General features: G+C 32.8%; 1 protein-coding gene and 1 long non-coding RNA gene across 6 annotated transcripts; both read left to right on the forward strand.

The window, feature by feature from the left end:
* The first annotated feature begins 6,121 nt into the window (after nt 1-6,121).
* On the forward strand, nt 6,122-9,763 carry LOC131016742 (diaminopimelate epimerase, chloroplastic-like). Of its 2 annotated transcripts, XM_057945455.1 has the most exons (9): nt 6,122-6,543; nt 6,931-7,098; nt 7,707-7,777; nt 7,870-7,927; nt 8,149-8,328; nt 8,420-8,504; nt 8,980-9,039; nt 9,204-9,277; nt 9,426-9,763. In XM_057945455.1, the coding sequence occupies exons 1-9, from the start codon at nt 6,262-6,264 to the stop codon at nt 9,540-9,542; spliced, it is 1,095 nt and encodes a 364-aa protein (XP_057801438.1). In that variant the 5' UTR covers nt 6,122-6,261; the 3' UTR covers nt 9,543-9,763. The 2 variants fall into 2 exon arrangements, with proteins under 2 accessions (XP_057801438.1, XP_057801437.1); XM_057945454.1 differs by having other exon boundaries at nt 9,204-9,763.
* A 5,775-nt stretch (nt 9,764-15,538) lies between these two features.
* Nucleotides 15,539-18,306, forward strand: LOC131016743 (uncharacterized). Of its 4 annotated transcripts, none has more exons than XR_009099205.1 (6): nt 15,539-15,936; nt 16,016-16,078; nt 17,135-17,211; nt 17,320-17,377; nt 17,725-17,827; nt 18,098-18,306. It is a non-coding gene; the product is annotated as an uncharacterized LOC131016743 (long non-coding RNA). The 4 variants fall into 4 exon arrangements; XR_009099207.1 differs by having other exon boundaries at nt 16,027-16,078; XR_009099206.1 differs by having other exon boundaries at nt 15,539-15,892.
* The last annotated feature ends 3,646 nt before the right edge of the window (nt 18,307-21,952 follow it).

Raw genomic sequence — 21,952 nt, forward strand, 5'->3', positions numbered from 1 at the left:
GTTTTTGTACTTATATATATATATATATATATATATATATATATATATATATATAAAACTTATTATAGTTTGAAATTTGTTATATAAGATAAATATTTTATATAGATATCTTTAGTATAGTAGTTATTATATAGCTTATAGTACTTAACTTATATAACTAATCATAGAATTTATAGTTTGAAATTTTGTTATACAATATAATTATAATTAGACATTAATTGTTGTATAAGCTACATCCAACTTAATTAGTTAATTAACTTATAAGATACTTATATAACTTATATAGATAGCTTTTGTACTTATATATATAACTTATTATAGTTTGAAATTTGTTATTTAAGATAAATATTTTATATAGATATCTTTAGTATAGTACAGTAGTACTTAACTTATATAACTAATCATAGAATTTATAGTTTGAAATTTTGTAATACAAGATAAATATAATTAGACATGTTTAGTACTCCTTCCGTCCATGAAAAAGTGCCCCATTTGGGTGCTGGCACGGGTTTTAAGAAAGCTGAAAAATGTGGTGTAAAGGTGGTGTAAAAGACTAAAAGGGTAGTGTTAATATATTGTGGTTACTTTTACTAATCTTGCACTAACTATTTGGCATTATTTTATTAGGTGAATTAAATGAAAGCATTTAAATGAGAAAACATTAAACAAAAGTGCCGATTCAATAAATAAATGAACTTGAAATTCAGAAAATAAATAAATAAATAAGTACATAAAAAAATGGAAAATAAATAAATTGGAAATAAAATTTTCAGAAAATAAATAAATTGAAAATTCGAAAATAAATAAATAAATAAACTGAAAATTGAGAAAATAAATAAATAAACTGGAAATAAATAAATAAACTGGAAATAAATTAACTGAAAATTCAGAAAAAAAAATAAATAAACTGGAAAATAAATAAACTGAAAATTCGAAAATAAATAAATAAATAAACTGAAAATTCAAAAATAAATAAACTTGAAATTCAGAAAATAAATAAATAAATAAACTGAAAATTCAGAAAATAAATAAATAAATAAACTGGAAAATAAATAAACTGGAAATAAATAAATAAATAAGTAAATAAACTGGAAATAAATAAACTGGAAAATAAATAAACTGAAAATTCAAAAATAAATAAATAAATAAAATTGAAATTCAGAAAATAAATAAATAAATAAACTGAAAATTCAGAAAATAAATATATAAATAAACTGGAAAATAAATAAACTGAAAATTCGAAAATAAATAAATAAATAAACTGAAAATTCAAAAATAAATAAACTTGAAATTCAGAAAATAAATAAATAAATAAACTGAAAATTCAGAAAATAAATAAATAAATAAACTGGAAAATAAATAAACTGGAAATAAATAAATAAATAAATAAATAAGTAAATAAACTGGAAATAAATAAACTGGAAAATAAATAAACTGAAAATTCAAAAATAAATAAAATTAAAATTCAGAAAATAAATAAATAAATAAACTGAAAATTCAGAAAATAAATATATAAATAAACTGAAAAATAAATAAACTGAAAATTCGAAAATAAATAAATAAATAAATAAACTGAAAATTCAAAAATAAATAAACTTGAAATTCAGAAAATAAATAAATAAATAAACTGAAAATTCAGAAAATAAATAAATAAATAAACTGGAAAATAAATAAATAAATAAGTAAATAAACTGGAAATAAATAAACTGGAAAATAAATAAACTGAAAATTCAAAAATAAATAAATAAATAAACTTGAAATTCAGAAAATAAATAAATAAATTGTGTGGGTTAATTGCATAGATTAAATAAACAGAAAATAAATAAATAAACTTTTAATTAGTGAGTTAATTGTGTGGGTTAATTGCATTGATTAAATAAAAGTGTGGATTTATTAATGACATAAGTTGTAAATAAATTGAAAAGTAAAGGGTATGAATGTACAAAAAGGTAAACAGGGCACTTTTTCGTGGACAAAAAAAAAGGGGTAAGTAGGGCACTTTTTCGTGGACAGAGGGAGTACTTTATTGAAGTTTGAAATTTATTAGATAAGATAAATATTTTATATAGATATCTTTAGTATAATACTTAACTTATATAACTAATCATAGAATTTATAGTTTGAAATTTGTTATACAGGATAATTATAATTAGACTTGTTTAGTACTTTATTATAGTTTGAAATTTATTATGTAAGATAAATATTTTATATAGATGTCTTTAGTATAATATTTATTATATAACTTATAGTACTTAACTTATATAACTAATAATAGAATTTATAGTTTGAAATTTTGTTATACAAGATAAATATAATTAGACATGTTTAGTACTTTATTGAAGTTTGAAATTTATTAGATAAGATAAATATTTATATAGATACTTATTATATAACTCATAATACTTTATTATAGTTTGAAATTTATTATATAAGATACATATAACTTAATTAGTTTATTAACTAATTAATAAATAGTGTATTTATTTTATATTTTTTATTCATATTTTTAGTACTTACTATATAGTAAGTAAATGGGACATGGATTCGCATAGCCATCTGCGTAAGAAACGGTAGTTGGGGCTGATGTGTGGATGTTTGGTTCTAACCGCCCGTTTAGTTTTTTTCGTGGGGTGAGAGTCGGGCTAGTTTGGGGACGATGGTTACGCCGGAGTTCCGGAAACTTTCCCTTCCGCTCTTCCCTACTTTCGTTTTGTGTTTAGACGAGTACTCTTTTTCCTTTTCACGGTTTTTCCCTCTGGGTTTTCAGTGAAAATGTTTTAATGAGGTTCGGCCCTTAGTCTGCTCCTTCTGTGCTTTCAAGGGTTTTTTTTAGGTTTTTTCTTTCCTTTTTTTATATAAAATCGTCATTTAATATAGTAAGTAAATGAAGTGAAAATTTAACTAAAGTAATTTACTACTCCCTCCATCCCACTAAAAGTGGCCTGTATTTCATTTTGGGATGTCCCACTATAAGTGGCATGTTTTCATAAATGGAAAATTTTAACCCTTAAAAAAGGTGTAGGCCCTATCACTTTCAACCCATTTACACTTTCTCCTTAATTCCCGTGTCGAAAAGTTTTGAGCCACTTATAGTGGAACAGAGGGAGTACTTATTTATTTTCAACCGACCAGCCCCCAAAAATAGACAAAAATATTTCAAAATCTAACAGTAATCTAATTATCTAAGCAGTACTAAGCATTCCAGACTTTCCAATTCCAGCTGACCACTACCAACCCTAAGTTTCAAAATCTCGTCATAACCAAAGGAGCCGCCGCCCCCTCTCTCTCGGCAACAACAAAAACAGCGCCGCCGTTGTGACAACAACAACACCGCCACCTTCCTCTCTCTCGGCTAAGCGGTCAATTTGGAGGAGCCTCCGTCGATGCTCACAATAGCTCCACCTCGGCCGCGCGCGTCAGCCCCTACCTCCGCGGAATAGTAGCAACGAAGAGATCGATGGCCTGCCTCCTTCATTCACCCTCGACCTCGACTCACACAACACCGCATCACGTCAGTCCCCAATCTTATTTGTGTTTGATTCAAAAATTATGCTATGTGTGTGTGTCTCTGCTCCGAGAATGAAATCAGAGCTTGAATTTGAAATCGAGCCAAATTCGAGATGAGCTCGAGTTCGAGATAAACGAATAATTAACGAACCAAATTCGAACCAAACTCAAGCTTAATATTATATAATCGAGCCAAGCTCCAGCTCATTTTAAAGCTCGAATTCGAGCTCGAGCCTTATTCGAGCCTAGCCAAATTTTTACGAACCTAGCTTGAGCCTAGAGGTATTCGACTCGATTTGTATACAGGCCTGAATAAAAAGTGAATACTAGTTGCTATTAATTGTAACAATCCTCTCATTTTTATTTTTATTTGTGTTTAACCAATTTCGAATTTAGTGTGCATGCGTTGGCCAAGTGGTAAGAGGTTAATGTCTAAGGCCAAATGTTGGAAATTTAATGAAATATCCTTATCCTAGTTTTGATGATACCAAAACCCTTAGGTTTTCTTTTCAGTAGACTTGATCTTTTTGAACTTAAGTGTTAGAGTTCAGTTAACTAGCTAGACTAAAGTTTTGAGGACTGAAGACCGGCAGACTGAAGATCGAAGGACTGAAGACCGCTTGACTGAAGATCTCAACTGAAAAGGCTAAAGATAAATACTGAAGTATTTAATGGACGTGACTTCACTGAAGATTCAGTTATGACTGAATTACTAATGCTGGCCACGTGGAAATAACGGACTGATACTCAAGTCAAGTATCAGTGAACACTTTTCATTGGACTGAAGTATAAGTTTAAAAGAAGCCGTGTACACATCAAGTACAACATCATTAAATGCAAAGATATGAAGATCGTCCTATCCTATGTAGAGCTTTCCTTTTTCGTGCTAAATTTTTAGAAGCACCATGCTCCTACAACTACGTCATTCTTCAACAAATCAGGAGCCTCGAAGATTGAAGCCTAAGCCGAAAATTCAAATCTATCTCACAACGGCCGAATTCTTGAAGACCATCCTGCCAACGGATCTATTCAAGACTTTCTTATAAATAGAGCTCGAGGATCATCTTCAATCTTTACCGATTCAAACACTCAAGCTGATTCACTGTTATCCAAAGTTTGAATCAAAGAAGAGAATATCCAAAGTCCAAATCAGTAAACTGATTACCCAAATTCTCTTACACCCTTAGGTAATTTCATTGTAAATCCCTAGCCTAAGTTCTTGATTGCAGAGAGCATGTTCTTTGTAATCCAGTTGGTATTTTGAACCCCTTTTCAAAAGAGCGAAAAGAGAGTTTGAGAGAGTGTGAGTTTTAGATTGTTGTTTGAACTCAAGAGTTCTTAGCCCCCGCAAGCAAAGCGAGTATAGTCATTGCAACTGCGAGCTGAGAAGGAGACGAGAAGTCCAATCCAGTGTATTGACACTGAAACCTAGTTTCAGTTTGAGGCTTGTTCTGCACCCGTAAACACAAGCCCAAAGTGATTGCCAGTGTGATCAACTGACCGTGGATGTAGGAACTTGTTTCCAAACCACGTAAAAACCTCGTGTTATTTATCGCTTTCAGTATTTATTATTCCTTACTTGTGCACATACTCTTCATTTAACTGAAACTGATAAACTGAAAAGAGAAACATAAAAACTGACAAAGTGTTAATCTAAGGCTATTTCCTAAGTTTTATTTCCGCTGCTAGTGTTATCAGTCTAACTGACAAATCCTTGGATAGTCAGTAAGATTTATAACACTCATCTAATTTCAAAATTTAGACTGAAACTTTACGTGGATTATCAATTAAAGTCTTGTACCTAACTGAAATCAAAATACTGAAATTGATTCAATATCAGTCTAAACCTCTTTTTAAACTGAAAACTCTTTGACTGTTGATTTCAGTCTACACCTTTCAGTATCAGTCGATACTCACTTCAATTTTACAAAAGATTTTCGAAAAATAGCCCACTGGTGTATTTTTCCTCACCCCCTCATACACCAGTCCAGTGACCCTCCGGGACCCAGCACCAAAGGTCTTGGGTTCGAGTTCCCTGTGGTGCGGCCTTTAAATTTCTTTATTTAATACTGTTAAATTATAAAAAAGAACCAATTTCAAATCTTTTTGGTTTGTCTTCATCTATTTTATACGAACTTCATCTATCTAATTACATTTTAGTATTTAATTAGGTATTATAGTAATGGATAGATAGCAAAACAATATTCCCTTCCTCAACCAAAAAATAGTCCATTTTTATCATTTTGAGATGTCTAACAAAATTAGCTCATTTCTATTTTAGGAAACTATCTATCATGTGGACACTACTCTCCACTCACAATACAATTAATTATCATTATAAACATTACTTTTTAAGTGAGATAATTTCTTCATTCACAATACAATAATTATTTTTATTAAAACTCGTGATGTCCACCTTTAGGACTATTTTTGGTGGACGGATGGAGTAGAATGTAAGAAAAAAAAATTACTGGACAAATTTGGTCCGACCGTCCTATAGCTGGGCTTGTTAATTTGTGGTCCGATCAAATTTCGAGTCAAATTTCAAAATTTGGTGGGCCGGGCTGGGCCGACTCGACTGATGGGGACACGATATTAAAATTTCGCAAAAATAATATGGCTGTTCAGTTAATTAATGGGTTGATTTACGGCCCAATGTATATTTTTAGTAAGTCCAATTAAATCATTTTGAAACTCTCTCTTTCTACTCCCATAGTCGTCAAAATACTACTTCCTCGATATCCGCCGACGACAATGGCGATTGCCGCCGCCATAACGCCGCCGCTGACCGCCGCCAAACACCGCTCTCTTTCATCAGCATCTTCATCTCTTTGGCTCTCCTCTCCACCAATTCAGCTGCGCAATTATCTCCCGTCCCTCTCCATCTCAGCTGTCCGCAAATCTAATCTCCTTGTCTTCTCTTCCATGAGTATTCAGGCTCCGGAGAAGGCCTCCGCGACGTCGTTTCTCGACCACAAGGAGAGCGGAATTCTTTATTTCGTCAAGTACCACGGACTCGGCAATGACTTCATATTGGTATTTTTCCACCTTCCAAATTGCAATTATGCTAATTTTTTCGTGCTCGACGCACAATTTTTTGTTGTATTTTGGTACGAATTTCTGCTTAAAATATACTATTTGGAACTGGCAATCCTAGATGCCGCCACAGTCTTTTACGTTTATAAACGTTTCGATATCAGCTAACATCTTAGAACTTATTCAATGGAATGATGGTTCCTTCTCAACATTTGTTTGATTTTATCCATGCCACACCAAATGTAATATATGTATTTATAAACACAGTTTCTATTTGAAAAAAATTGCCCCGTGCCTGCTACACATATGTTCACGCTAACAGAACTGATAATGTGAGTAATTTGTTTGCATTGATGCTTATTTTTGTGGTTAAGTTGACTTGATTAGGTTGATAACCGAGATTCCGAGGAACCCAAAATCACACCCGAGCAAGCTGTGAAATTGTGTGATAGAAACTTTGGCATTGGCGCTGATGGAGTGATATTTGCGTTGCCAGGCATTAATGGCGCAGATTATACTATGAGGATCTTTAATTCTGATGGCAGTGAGCCTGAGGTAATTTGTGTTTACGTGTATACTGTATAGTTCTGGTTGTGCTGCTTTAGTTTTGTCATTTGGTAAAGACATCATATATTTTTGTGAGTGACTAACCGTTGAAGTTGCATTGTTCTAATGGTCTGGAGACTTTCATCTTAGTGATGCAAAGATATGGTTTTCATTTTTATGCATGTTCAGGAAAAAAAAAACAATTAGTTATTCCAGATTAGTTACTGCTCAAAACTATTTAATGATAAAAGAACCCTCAAGTTTTGAACAATATGTTATGGACTCGAAGATGGAAGAGACTAAGGGAAGAGTTGCCTTTTGTGCTCGCTTACCAGTGGAATAAAAGGATATATGATACTAGAGTGCTTCCCTTCCAATTATGCGTATCAGAAAGCTAACCTCGCACAACAATCTTCTAATTTCCAATTCCATAAGTCTTCTAATGATAATAATTAATAAGACATGCAAAAAAAAGGTATAATTTCTGTTTTTTTCCTTTCATATTTTTCACGTGTTTACTATGATGACAGATTGTCAATTGTGAAATCATGATTGGACTTGTTTCAATAGATTGGTTCTTGCATGTCTGAGGTTGATTTCTGATTTTGCTGTCACAGATGTGTGGTAATGGAGTCCGATGCTTTGCCAGATTCATAGCTGAGCTTGAAAATCTTCACGGGAATCAAAGGTATATTAATTATTCAGTCTCTAGTATCCTTACTTTGTTGGCTTTGCAGGCAAAACCTTTAGGGGCTACTCATCTTTTAATTTGTATTGTAGCTTCAATGTGCATACTGGTGCCGGTCTCATTGTACCTGAGATACAGGAAGATGGAAAGGTACTTCCAGAGTCTTGTTAATATAGTCTTTGTGGGTAGTTATCCATAAATGCATCAATTTGGCAAGTGTCTCATCCCGTCTATTGTTTATATTCCATTTTTACCCATCAATGGTCTATGTATCCATCTTCTCTGTGTCGTTTTCTTATGCAAGATTGTTCAGCACTTGGTTGCATTTCAGGTCAGAGTTGATATTGTTCAACATTTGGTCTCATTTTCAGGTTAGAGTTGATATGGGTCAGCCAATTCTGAATGCTTCGGATGTTCCTACAAAGTTAACTGCAAACAAAGATCAGGCTGCTGTTAAGGCAAAGTTGGATGTAGATGGGTTGATCTGGAATGTTACTTGTGTTAGCATGGGAAATCCACACTGTGTCACTTTTGGTACAGAATCATGCAACGTATGCTTTATCTACGACTCTTCTCTCCTTCTATGGAATATCAGTGAGTTAAACTGGTTATTTTTTTGTCCTTTGTGGATTGTGGACACAGGATTTGCAAGTAGATGAACTAAACTTAGCTGAAATCGGTCCAAAATTTGAACATCATGTGATGTTCCCTGCCCGAACAAACACAGGTATTAATCAATTTGTACTTGCACTACATAGTTAAATCTGCTATTCCTAGAGCTTTATATATTTCCGTGATCTATCTTTGTTATACTTATGCTAGCTTACAATAACACTAGGATGTGATTAGAGAATACTATGTCACTCCAAACAGCTAGGAATGAGAATGCCAATAAGAACTCTTTGTAAACCATCTCATATGTGAACTGGAAATGAATGTTGCATGTGCGAATCTCCACTGTGTATTATATTTTTGCTATAACTCTGATATTAATCACCAATCTTTAGGACAATCTTAAACTTGCAGTTCTAGTATGACATAGAAGATATCATCTCAACGCATTGGACTCGTATGATATCTTTTGGTTGAGATTTGCAATTCTTTTTCTTAACTTGGTTAGAATAATTGAAGTGTGAACTAGAACTTGCGACTGAAAAACACTTGCATTGCTAAATTATGGATCATCTTTTGTCATATTGCAGAGTTTGTCCAAGTCTTCTCTCCAAGTCACCTTAAAATGCGTGTCTGGGAACGTGGGGCAGGTTCATATTTCTCTTTCTTTGCATGCATCAGTAGATACATTTTTTTCTTTTTCGTTCCTTAACTTTTCCCATTATGAGCTTTTGCATCTACAGCTATGTCTCCGATCCAAAACCCCTAGCCTTTCCAAAGTTTGACATTTGACTTAATGTGCTTGCTGCTCCAGGTGCAACGCTAGCCTGTGGAACAGGAGCTTGTGCAGTCGTTGTTGCTGCAGTTCTGGAGGGTCGTGCAGATAGGGTAAGTCTAAAACTCTTATTCACCAGGTTACATTACATAAGATCTGAACATCAAACCTCAAATCTTCTCCCTCCTCTGACCACTGATGCTCTGCTTCTACTTCCTCTCGGCACCTCTTGCCTTCTCATACCATCTTTCTTCCACGCAGATATGCACTGTCGATTTGCCTGGAGGGCCACTGGACATCGAGTGGAGGGAGAGCGACAATCACATCTACATGACGGGACCTGCAGAATTAGTATTTTATGGATCTGTTCCTCTTTGATGGTTTGGTTTCCATTAGCTTTCGACTTACAATATGCTCCACACTTTGAGAATGAATGATATGTGCCAACTTTATGATAATTCTACACATTTGTTGTCCTTCATTTGTGGATGATAAGTTTCAAGATTGTGAGTTAGAGCCCTCTGTATCATTTGAAACCTTTGTTTCTTAAATTTGTTTTGCAATGGAAAAGACCATAAGCTACGACTGTAGTTGCATTAGTTTGCTTGTAGTGTACTTGGAGAGAAGTTGCCTTATGTTTTAAATTTTAGTAGATGCGACATCTAGTTAAAAATGTGCATCTACTTGGTAGGAAAGGATCCACTTTAAAAAGCGGATGAGGTATGCACTTTAACTAAATCTAGACCGAAAGTAGATCAAGATTACTTGAGATTTATTAAACCCGAAAAATGGTAGGAGTATAATTCTTGAAATTATTCCTTCTCTCCCATAACAATTATCCTATTTTATTTTTTGAGTTGTTCCATAACAAGTACTCCCTCCGTCCCATTATAAGTGGCTTATGTTTCATTTTAGACGTCCCACTATAAGTGGCATGTTTATATAAATAGAAAAATTTAACCCTTAAAAAAATGTAGGCCCTACCAGATTTAATCAATTTACACCTTTTTAATTTTCGTGTCGAAAAGTTTTGAACCACTTATAATGGGAAGGAGGGAGTATCATTTTTTTTAAAATAAAAAAATGGGTTCCACCATTTTTCTATTTTTTTACCTTTTAATCATCTCCACTTTAGTTCTATTTTTCTCACAAAATAAAAGTGGGCTTCACCACTTTTTATTTTTTCTTTACTCTTTCATCATACTCACCTAAATTCTCAAGATGTAATGATCTTGATTTTTTAGCTATTATTCTATACATTTTGCTTTTCTAGCTGTTATTTTTCAAGATGTAATGTTCTGAAAATCCAATTTTCGCCCTTATTTTTAGAGATATCGTAATGTTTTATTTGGAATAAAACACCATCCCTTTTACCTTAAAAATAAATAAATAATACTCCAGTCTATTTTTAGTCCGCCCTCATAAAATGTATTCAATTTGTCATTTTCGTCCATCCTCATAAAATGTATCTAGTCTATTTTTAGTAACTTTTTCACTCATAATAAATTGAGACTCTTACTCCACTCATAATATATTGTACTATTTTAATAAAATCCGTGTCATTTAGAGATTGATACTTTTTACAAGCACGGATGGAGTAATAATAATAATAGAAGGTTGTTTGTAGGAATCCTTCGTTGTCGAAGAGAAAGACTATCACACTGTTACATGATAAAGTTTAAGAAGCAAGCTTTTTGTTGCTGCTTACCATATACAGCTGCATTCCATTTGTCTCATATAATTTATTTGGTAAATTTGATTAGTTAATTTGTCATGTTTTTGTGCTCAAGACTATGGCATTGACCAAGTCCTAAGCCAAGCAAAATCTTTGTACTTTATTATAACAAAAATACAAAGTTAGACATCAGTATCTTTCATAAGTTCAAACGTGATGCTTATATGTGGCTTATTAAAATCGTCACCTTTTTTCCTGGATACAGTAACATCACTTTTTGCGTGCATTGATTATTAATATTATTAGTGATTGGACGGCAATATTGCTATGTCGATTCTCGTATTTGTTAGTCAAAACCAAATATTAAACTCAGTGTTTATCCATTTGATGACAATTATTGAAAGGTTAATGCTCAAGAAGTTTCTTGGGTTCATTTCAAGCTTACTATTAACCCTGATATGCTCTACTAGGACTTAATTTATAAATATTTAAATTAAAATAGTAAAAATAAAAAATATTCATTAAAATAAAAAATTTAAAAATTAGCCACATTTACCAACTTACCATTCCCATATTTTTTTTAAAAAAAAAACTCTAAGAAAAAACTTCAAAATTATTCATTAATTTTTTAATTGTTAATTCGAGTTTTTGAGCTCGAATTTACAACTAAGACTATTTCTACTTAGGGTGTGTTTACTTTGATGGATAAATTTATCATTGCAAAAGGGGGATAACAAAAATTTATGCTTTTAAATATCTCATTTCTTTTCCAACATTTGACACAAAAGAGAAGTTCACTATTTTTCCTTCCTTATTTTCACTTCAAAGATGGATAATATTATCTCTCCATTTTTTAGTGGATAATATTATCCATCCGTGAAGTGAAAATACGGAAGAAAAAATGGCGAACTTCTCTTTTGTGTCAAATGTTGAAAAAGAAATGAAATATTTATATGCATAAATTTTTATTATCCTTCATTTTCCAATGATAAATTTATCCATCAAAGTAAATGCAATCTTATGAGTTATAGCTTTAAACCTTGAATTCACAATCAACACTATTTTTAATTGTGAATTATGATTTTAAAATTCGAATTCACAACCAATAATATTCCTAATTATGAATTGTAGCTTTAAAACTTGAATTCACAGCCAAAACAATTCATTGTGAATTCTAGAATATTAATCATATAAACTCATCTCCACATTATTTTTTTACTTTTAAATGCTGGAAGAATGTCAACTGAATGCATAAGTGGTACTCCATCCGTCCCACTTCACTTTGCCAAGTTTCCTTTTAGACCGTCCCACCCAACTTGGCCTATTTCCTACTCCCTCCGTCCACAATTTAAAGCCCCACTTTGGTGTGGGCACGGAGACTAAGAAAGCCGAAAAAGGTGATGTGGATGAAATATAAGGGTAGTTTACTAAAGTGATAAAGATAGTTGACTAAGGTGATAAAGGTGTTGTGAGTGGGTCCACTAGTGATAAAGTGTACTCCCTCCGTCCCATTTATAATGGGATTTTACTGTTCGGCACGGAGATTAAGAAGAGTAGAATTAAGGGAATTAGATGTGTAGTGTTATTTTAATTAAAACACACATAGTCACACACACTCCCTCTCTCTTTGCCTCACTGGTACACGGCGGCGCCGGCACCGACGAGTGCCGCCTCGTCGGCTCCTCTCCGTCCCCCCCCCCTCCCCCTCCGTCCTCTCTTTCCCTTCCCTCTCTCCATGGCAGAAACCAAACAAAAATTAAAAATTCTTCCCAAAATTGAAGAAATTGCAGAAACCAAATCGAAGAAATCGAAGAAACCAAACAAATTTTTCAGAAACTAAACAAAATTTTCAGAAACCAGATCGAAATTAATTCCAACCAAGTTTCGAAATTAAATCCCCAAATCGGAGCCCTATATTCCCAAATCCACGACCTCCTCTTGAATCCACAACTCCACAAATCGGAGCTCTAGAGGAGGGCGGCGCGCTGGAGGAAGGAGAAGATGGACGGCGGACAATGTGGAAGGACGACGCGGGATGAAGGAGAAGATGAACGGCGAGCTGGAGGAAGGAGAAGATGAACGGTGCGCCTCTTCTTCTTGTCGGCGGCGCCACCCTCCTTCGGCGACGCGGGTGCGACCGAGTGGTGGGGGGCGCGAGGGCAGTGGTGGCGGTGGAGGCGACGGGCGATGGTGTTTGAAGAGAGAAGGGAGGCAGGCGGCGACTAGTAGGGGAGAAGGAGAGAGAGAGAATAGAGTTATGATTTATTTAAGGGTAATTATGGAGTATTTTAATGCTTAATCCACCCCTTATTTTTTTCCAAAAAGGAAACGTGCCATGAATAATGGGACAGCCCAAAAAGGAAAGTGTGTCATTATAAATGGGACGGAGGGAGTAGTAAATATAGAATATAAAAATGATAAAGATGCTTTAAGGTGGGTCCATTAGTGGCAAATGGTAGTAAATATAGGAAAAGAAGAAGAGTAAAAGAGTACAAAAAATAGAATAAGGCTTTAATTTGTGGACAAAAAATTAAGAGCAAGTAGGGCTTTAAATTGTGGACGGAGGGAGTATTTGAGTAATAAATTTTCACTACAATAAATATGAGTCCACATACTTTATACTCCCTCCGTCCTATTATTGTTAACCTATTTCTTTTGGGCACGAGTATTTAGGAGAATAAGATTGTAGTGTAAAGGTGTGTGGAGCCATATTATTTGTAATGTAAAATTATTACTAAAAGTAGAAACATGTCAATATTAATGAGACACCCAAATAAGGAAAACATGCCAACAATAATGAGACGAAAAGAGTACTACTTTACATTATAATTCTACTCTTTTTAATAACCTGTCGAAAAGATTTAGGCCAAATGAGGTGGGACGGAGGGAGTATAAATCTAGGAAGAAGAGAAAACAAGAAAAAGAAAAAAAAACATAATCAACTCGTTCCCAATTGAAAACTCGTCAGCGGCAATTATCACCAAATTTTACAGTAGTTTTACCTTTCTAAAATTTGAAAAAAACATTATACTCAAATAAATATACAATGGCGATTTATGCAATGGAGATTTCGATTGGGGTAGAGCAGTTAGAGGGTGTTTGGCTAAGCTTATTTTAAAGAATTTATAAGCTCTTGTAGCTTATAAGATGTAATTTTTAAGAGCTTATAAGTTGTCAAAGTGTTTGGATAATTGAGCTTATAAGCTAGAGAGAGAATTTTTTGTTAGATAGAGAGAATTTTTTGTTAGATAGAGAAAATCGAAGAAAAATGAACTTGAATGATATATAATGAAAATAATAAATTATAGTTGAAAAATATTTGTAAAATGATTGTTGCATATGAGATTATAAAAAAATAAGTTGGGGTAGAGGAACTTATTTTTTGGGGAGCTTATAAGTTCTTGGAGCTTATTTTTAGAACTTATAAACTGTTTGAGAGCTTATTTTGCCAAACACTTTGGAGGAGCTTATAAGCTCCTAAACAAAACAACTTATAATCTGTTTTGAAGAGCTTATAAGCTCAGCCAAACACCCTCTTAAAGAGTTCGACGAAACAAAATAGCTGTAAAAGTCAATATGAAACAGTAAGTTTGCACGAATAAAAAATCATCAAGGAGAAGAAAAAAAATTGAAATAAAAAATGGCATCCGCAATAGAGATGCCAGTGATGCAAATTGAACCTCTTCGTCCACCGCAATTCGGCGAAGCTCTTCAACTTCCACCGCCACACATTGCCGCTGCCGCCAGAGCTGCTCTGGCTCTCACTCTTGCAGTCGAAACTCGACTTTTTCTTTGCCGGCGTCGCCTCTTATCATTGCCACTACATCGCCACCGCACAGCTCTGCAGAGAACCGGCCACCGCCATACCGATCGCAAGAGAGATCCATAGGTGGAGAGATATCAGTAGAGAGATATCAGAATCTCAAAATCTGGCGGGAATTCATGAAGAAGAAGAACTTCAGGTTGAAGAATTCAATTCTTATGGTAGGGGTATATTTATCATTTTTACAAAAATTGGTTAATTTATAAAAAAAGAGTAATGCTAAACAGCCACATTGTGGCCACCCACAATTTACCTAAATAAAAAATAATTTAATTTATTTAACTTATTTTTTAAAATAAAAATAAGATTTAGTTATTTTATCATATTCTCTACATTGTAGTTATTTTTTTGCAATTTTTTGGTAACTTTTTTATTTTTATTAAAAAATAAATTAAAAATAAGTACAATATAGATAATATAATAAAATAACTAAATCCTATTTTTACTTAAAAAAATTAAATAAATCAAGATTTTTCTTTCGGATCGGCGTGTCGTCCCCAAAGATAAAATAATTTTGTCTCGTAGGTAGCAGCACCGCAGACCAATGAGCTGTGGCGAACTAGAACTCAGTGACAACAAAGCTCTCAGACAATGTATGCAGAGAAATTGCTTGTATGCAGATTTCTATAGTGTATGGAATGCATGAGCGGCTATTTATAGGCGGAGCACTACTAGAAAAATAGGCTATTACTACACTAAATTTATTACACTTTATAAAAGGTGTCATTATAAATACCCAATCAATACATTAGCCTTTTACTATATTTATATCAAATTCTAATACTACATCTTGAAATAAATGTCAGGATATGACTCATTTTCTTACACTTTTATTAAATGTCATATAATTCTAATTCTAATACTACATCGTTGGTTTCTTCCTCATAATATTTTCCCACCCAAAATTAAAAGCCCTAGCCTCCTCACCTCCTCCTTCGCCGCTACCGTCCACCATCCTACCTCCTCTTTTGTCGTTGTCGTCTGCCACCCTACCTCCTCCTTCGCCGCTGCCATCCACCACCCTACCTCCTCATTCGCGCCGCCGTGAGGACTCTCTCTCTCTCTAATTATACATTTAATGTCTGTCAGCTTCCCGCTGCCGCCGCCTGCCTCGCCGCCGCGGTTACTGTTGGCCTCTGTTTTACGAGGTTAATTCCAAAGCTTCTCTGCTTCGAGGAAATCTAATTGCTCTTACGAAGAAGTATATCCTGAATTTGATTGCTTCAGCAGGTTCGCTGCTCTGAAATAATTATGAAAAAGTTGGATATAAATTGGTACTTTTTCCTATTGTTATGCATTTGGGAATTAAATTTAATGGCAATTGAAGAGTGATCAAATTTGATATCTCTATAGTGATCCAACAGATTTGATGCAGTGAACAGGAAGCAGGCCCTTCTTCATTGAGAAAAAATTCAGGTAAATTGCTATCATTAATGTTTAACAAAATTCTATTCATTCTTTTTTGACTAATTGATCGCAGTAGTTGTTAGACGACATGATTATTTATGTGCGCCTATTTATAATGGAAATTGAGATTCTTGTACACAGTATAAGGTTTCATGTCTCTTTCCAGGAAGAAGAGTTAGTTTGTTTTGTTGATTTGAGTTGCAAAAAGAGTAGTTTCGAGTTCACATTTTGTATGAATTACACTACATTTTAGTGGAGTTTCGTTCATCATTTCTCATTTTTGAAATTCTGAAGGTTCCATAGGTGTTATCGAGTAGTAGAAAAAAGTGAAACTAGTTATTGATTGCAATATGCATATCTTTATATTTTAAATTGATCTAATAAGCTTAGAAGTAAGTATATGTAAAGATTCTTTCACTCGCTCTATCTGCAGCTTGGGACTTTATGTTTTTCCTCTTTGGGTTGCTCATCATCTTTATGAGAAAGACATGTGTAGAATTTTGATATCCTTTTCAATACCAAACTAAACATATCCTTAGAAACAAAACTACTATTAGAACCTGAGAGTTATCTGGCGAATGTTATGCATTCAATTTTTTGCGATTCTATATTAAGTATAATTCATATCTTAAGGCTTTGCTTATTTTCATTTCTCACATAACACTTTTATATGCTTTATTTAAATACTACATATACATACTAAAATTAATGTAGTTGCTTGGTTTCTGTTGTTTCATTAGTTTCACAGCAGTAACGCATATCATTTTGCACCTTACCAGCCAAATTTTACTCAAATTTACCAAGCTATGTCGTTGTTTCTAAGTGTATACACAGATCCATCGGGTCATGTCCTTGAGTTTCAATTGTTTCATCTGTTAGCATTTTCGTCAACATGTTCTTGTTCGCTCAGGTAATTCAAATCTATTAGCTTGTAAATTAGGTAGTTCAGATCCAGTTAAGATTAAATCACTACAAATATTGGTCGAAAGACTTAAATCACATTATTAAGTAATTAAAATTACTTAACCTTTCTATAGTGTATTTTTATAACTCTTCTTGTGCCAGTTTCCCAGAGCCATTTACAGTGTACAAAGGGAAGTGTCAGTAAGGAGCATGCAGTCATGGTTTTAAAGCTATAAAAGGTAATTAATCTTCCTCACTCCTCTTGAAAATTGGTAGTAATTTATAGTTTAGATGAAAATGCAGCTGATTATTATAAAAGAAGTTTTGATGGAAATTTTTCTGTGTAGGACATGCAAAATGTCAGGTTATGAAGTCTTGTTCACAGAATAGTCTTCAGTTTAGAAGGTATCTCTCAACTGAAACTTAATTAAAACATGGCATGTTTCTTTATTACCAATTTCTTGTTTGATTATGTTGATTGATTCAAGTTAAGTTTCTTAATTTTATTGTTTTTACGGAATTAGTATTGAACTCTTGATTTCTTTGTACATGAATTGTTGTTTGTGAAGTTTCCCAAACATAGATGTCTATTAGAAGATGCCTTTTTCACCATCGCAATCTTTGGTGAACAGGGAGCCCTGCACCACAAACTGCTATGTTTAGTAGAGAATATAATCTTTAGTTAATTATCATTTCAAATACATCCAGATTATGGAAGTGTTTTGATTATGTCGTTGATTGTGTGGCCACAGATTATGCGTTGATGAGAACACACGTAAGATTGTAGAGTATTTTAGTATGTGGAGTGCAAGAAAGATTTGCAGCCTTCATCAATTTCAGATATGTTACATTTGTGTAAGTGTCTGTCACTTCTATTTTTTCTATAATGTTTGATTGTTTATACATTTGTTCTTTATTACCTTACTTGTGTATGCATTATTGTTGTTGTGAGTAATTTCAAGATGACCTATCAATGGATTGTTTTTTACTACTCGTGGTTTCGAATTCCTTTTTAGGCAGATAGTGCAATTTTGTTAGAACTTAATATTTCTCTTACCATATCAAATATCTTAAGGACGTTGTATTGTTTATCTTGAATATATTGTGTTTCTGTTATCTTAACAGGAACAAATGAAGCTGTTGCGAAGATGGAATTAACCAAGTATTCTAATGTTGACGGGATAGCCCGTGATAAAGAGCTCGAAGGAATATCAAAAGTGCTAGATAAATTGTGTAGTTATCTAAGACTTTTTTAGTAGTTCTCATTTTAATAGTGTATTTTGATTTTATTGAAATATTAAGTTAATTTTTATATGAAAGTATTCTTATGTTTTAAGGCGTTTGAAGTGTTACATTTAATTGTTGGTTCTCTAAACTAATTAACATTATATTATAATTGATTAAAAATATGTTGGAAGTGAAAATGCAATTATGAATTCTTAATTAAATGAAGAAAATTTAATATTTCGAGGGAGGAAAATATAAATTATAAATATTTGTAGGTAAAAAAATATAAATTATAGACATTTGCAGGGTAAAATGTAATTATAAATATTTATTGGAGGTATTATGCAAATTTTCAGCTGTAGTTTGTTGATGTAGTCTTAAATGACATTTTGTGACACTTTCTAGTGACATTACATATGATTTTTCATGACATTTTTACGTGAAGTAATAGGGGCTGTATTGTTACATACAACCTATTATTACACTTTCTACTATGACACTTGCCTCAAATGCCATTATAGATAAAGTGCCACCATAACATATATCTGGTGACATTTTCAAGTGTCATTACAAGCCAAATTTCTAGTAGTGAGTTCACTCATGGAGGAAGCATGAAACAATCAATTCTCTTAATGATAGGGAGCTTGAAATTCAAACCTGTTAGGAGGTTTCTCATGTAACAGCTGACATCTCATGATCAAGACTCAGCTGTAACTCTCACTCGTCCCATAATGACGGAGGTTTCTGTCTGTTGTGGGACCACTCTTGATGAGAAACCAACGGGTCTTCCCAACCAGCTGCTAGGACGAAAGAAATTGGTGGTCCAAAATAATTAATCCAATGGAGTCTAGGGTTTCGCCCAAACATCAATTGCCAAGATCTAAGTCTACAGACGCAAAGGCCGGGAGCATGGGGCACATGTCAGGGCTAGGTGGGCGATGGCGGCGTATATATGGGCTTTACAACGCATCACTTGTGCACACAGTTTTTACTTATATACTAAATTAATTAATGTGGAATAAGCATTAACTTATCTTTAACGCTTATCACTTTTCCCACAACACAATATTTCAAGTAACAAATTTTAATTAATTATCTCTTACTCAACCGCAGATCTTACCGTAGATCTTGATGATTTAAGGATTTAAAATGATTTTATTTTATATTTTAAGAGGTGTTTTATATATATAGGATGTGGTTCTAGAGAGAACTACATTATTTGTGAGAACGTGAGAATCATCAAATCTAATGCATCCACTGTAAAAAATAATGCATTCGCTGTTAAAATTAATGCACTAAAAAAACAATTGCTCCATTCAGGATTCGAACCCAAGATCTGCATTCATCCAACAAGATGATGCATCCACCGTAGATCTTGATGATCGAATGGCTGAAAATGGTTCCCCGCTCTTCTTTTATTTAGTAGTTCTTTCTTGAATATATATATATATATATATATATATATATATATATATATATATATATATATATATAGTGTAAGATAATGCTACCTTCAGAATTTGAACCACAGGCGGCCTTCAGTAAATTTATTTCGTTCAGTAAAATTATTGGCGTGTTCAGTAAATTCATTGACTTATTCAAACCATCTTTCTATTTCTCTCTATATTTAGCATTCTCTATTGATCTCTTCCCTAGCATGAATAGTGGATTCAATTAATATGGTGAAATTTTTGCCCCTTCGAGATTCAAACTCAGTTTAAAAGGCTTTTCATACATTACCCTTATTTGTAGATTTATACTGGCTTATTCATTATTTTCTTTTTACACGGTAAATTTGAATAAATTAATATCAACCATATAATTTGAATATCTAGCGTTCCAGATTCATTTCTTATTTCTCGTCACATTTGGTCATTCTCATTGGATCGTTTCTCTCTTTATATATATATATATATATATATATATATGTGTGTGTGTGTGTGTGTGTGTGTGTGAGAGAGAGAGAGAGAGAGAGAGAGAGAGAGAGAGAGAGAGAGAGAGAGAGAATCAAGATTGTGATAATATATATGACTTTAAGTTGTAAATATTTACAAAATTTGCCAATAATTTAATTTGAAATTAATTTGAATTTGATCTTAAATTAAAAATTATCTTTTCAATATATTCCATCCGTCCACAAAAAAATAATTCTAGCAGAGAATGGCACTAGTTTTAATAAAAATGATTGAGTGTATTGTGAGTGGAGAAATGAGCTCATTATATGGTAGAAATGATAAATAAGTAGATATATTGAAGATAATAAATTGTGGAGTATTGTTCATAAATGGATTAAGACTAATTTTTATGGACTAACTAAAATAACAAGAATGCATTTTCTTTTGTGAACGATTAAAGTATCTGTAGATTAAAAAATTAAAATTAAAATAACAAACATGCACTATTTTTTTGTGCACTAATATTAAAAATCTCGAATTTGAATTCATCGTAACTATGTATTGAAAATTTCTGTTTATTCAATAGTAAAGTAGACCACATAGATCTTGGATAGCATTTCCCCAAAAACTTCGAACATTTGGCTGATTTGCATCCACAAATGACTTTTATAATTCGATCTAGTTTATTAGGTGAACTTTGGATTTTCATGCCTTAAAAAAGTTGACAAAACAGATCTGCGGGCAGCTAGTTCTTATTTCCTTGACTTTTAATAATCAGCGAACTGAACATAAAGTCAACAGCCACATCAATTAAATTTCAATAAAGTCGAATGCATATTGATCATATTCGTACGATAAATTTTATTAAATGTTAGTATTCTTTTTTCTTTTTATTGTTAAATTCTGTAGATTAGTTTGTTTATAAAGATATGGGCGAAGTATTAATTTTATTTTTGTCCATCATAGTTCTTAATTTTATATGAAGAAACTACATATAAGATCATAATATTCAGGTTATGTGTTATCTTTGATTGTAATTTTATTATTAGAAAAGAAGAAAAAAAGAAGAAAAATGATAAAATTTTATCATATTTTAGTGGTTCTCATTTTTTTTTATCTTATATTCTATTTGGTGAAAAAATATATGAAAATCATAGATATTATTTCAAATAAATTATAATTTTTTTTATTTCCATTCTTTTCTAAATAAAATATGAGACTCGTCAAAATTAATAACCAAATAAAGACAAACTAAAACGGAAAAAGAATTATTCAAATTTACCCAATTAATAATACCCTTATCTAGGGATGTCAATTCAGTTCGAAACTCGTGGGCTGACGAGATTAATCTAACGATTCGGGAGGATTAGGGCAGAAAATTTTTATTGGAAAATAATTGAAATATTTATCCCTAGTTTTGATGATCCCAAAATCTTTAGATATTTCTTTGTAGACTAAGGCTTTACTGGACTCAAGTGTTTTAGTCCATTCTAAACCGAAGGACTGAAGACCTTGAACTGAAGATAGAATATCAGTCTTAACTGATATTTAACAGTCAAGTATACTCCTAAAGGACGATTGTACTGAAGTATCAGTAATAAGTAATTACTGATACATGTCACGTTGAGTTTAGCGGACTGATACTAAAGTCAAGTATCAGTGAAATCTTCTGGGTTATTCTTCATTCCTCGGACTGAAACTCCAGTTTAAGGAAGCCACATGGAAAGTATACAAGTACAACCACAATTAATGCAAAGATATGAAGATCGTCCTTCTAAAGATAGAGTTTCCTCTTTCATGCTACTTTTCGCTGTAGCACCTTACTCCTACTACCGAAAGCATGCTAACTCTTTTCGAA

Source organism: Salvia miltiorrhiza, chromosome 3 (assembly GCF_028751815.1).
Source record: "Salvia miltiorrhiza cultivar Shanhuang (shh) chromosome 3, IMPLAD_Smil_shh, whole genome shotgun sequence".
Classification (NCBI taxonomy): Eukaryota; Viridiplantae; Streptophyta; class Magnoliopsida; order Lamiales; family Lamiaceae; genus Salvia; species Salvia miltiorrhiza.

Bases quoted from the DNA above. Each gene is read 5' to 3' on its own strand.
- LOC131016742 (XM_057945454.1), top strand. From the start codon at position 6,262: ATGGCGATTGCCGCCGCCATAACGCCGCCGCTGACCGCCGCCAAACAC. The intron at 7,928-8,148 runs GTACTTCCAGAG...TCTCATTTTCAG, and splicing joins AGATACAGGAAGATGGAAAG to GTTAGAGTTGATATGGGTCA. The intron at 8,505-8,979 runs GTATTAATCAAT...GTCATATTGCAG, and splicing joins CCCTGCCCGAACAAACACAG to AGTTTGTCCAAGTCTTCTCT.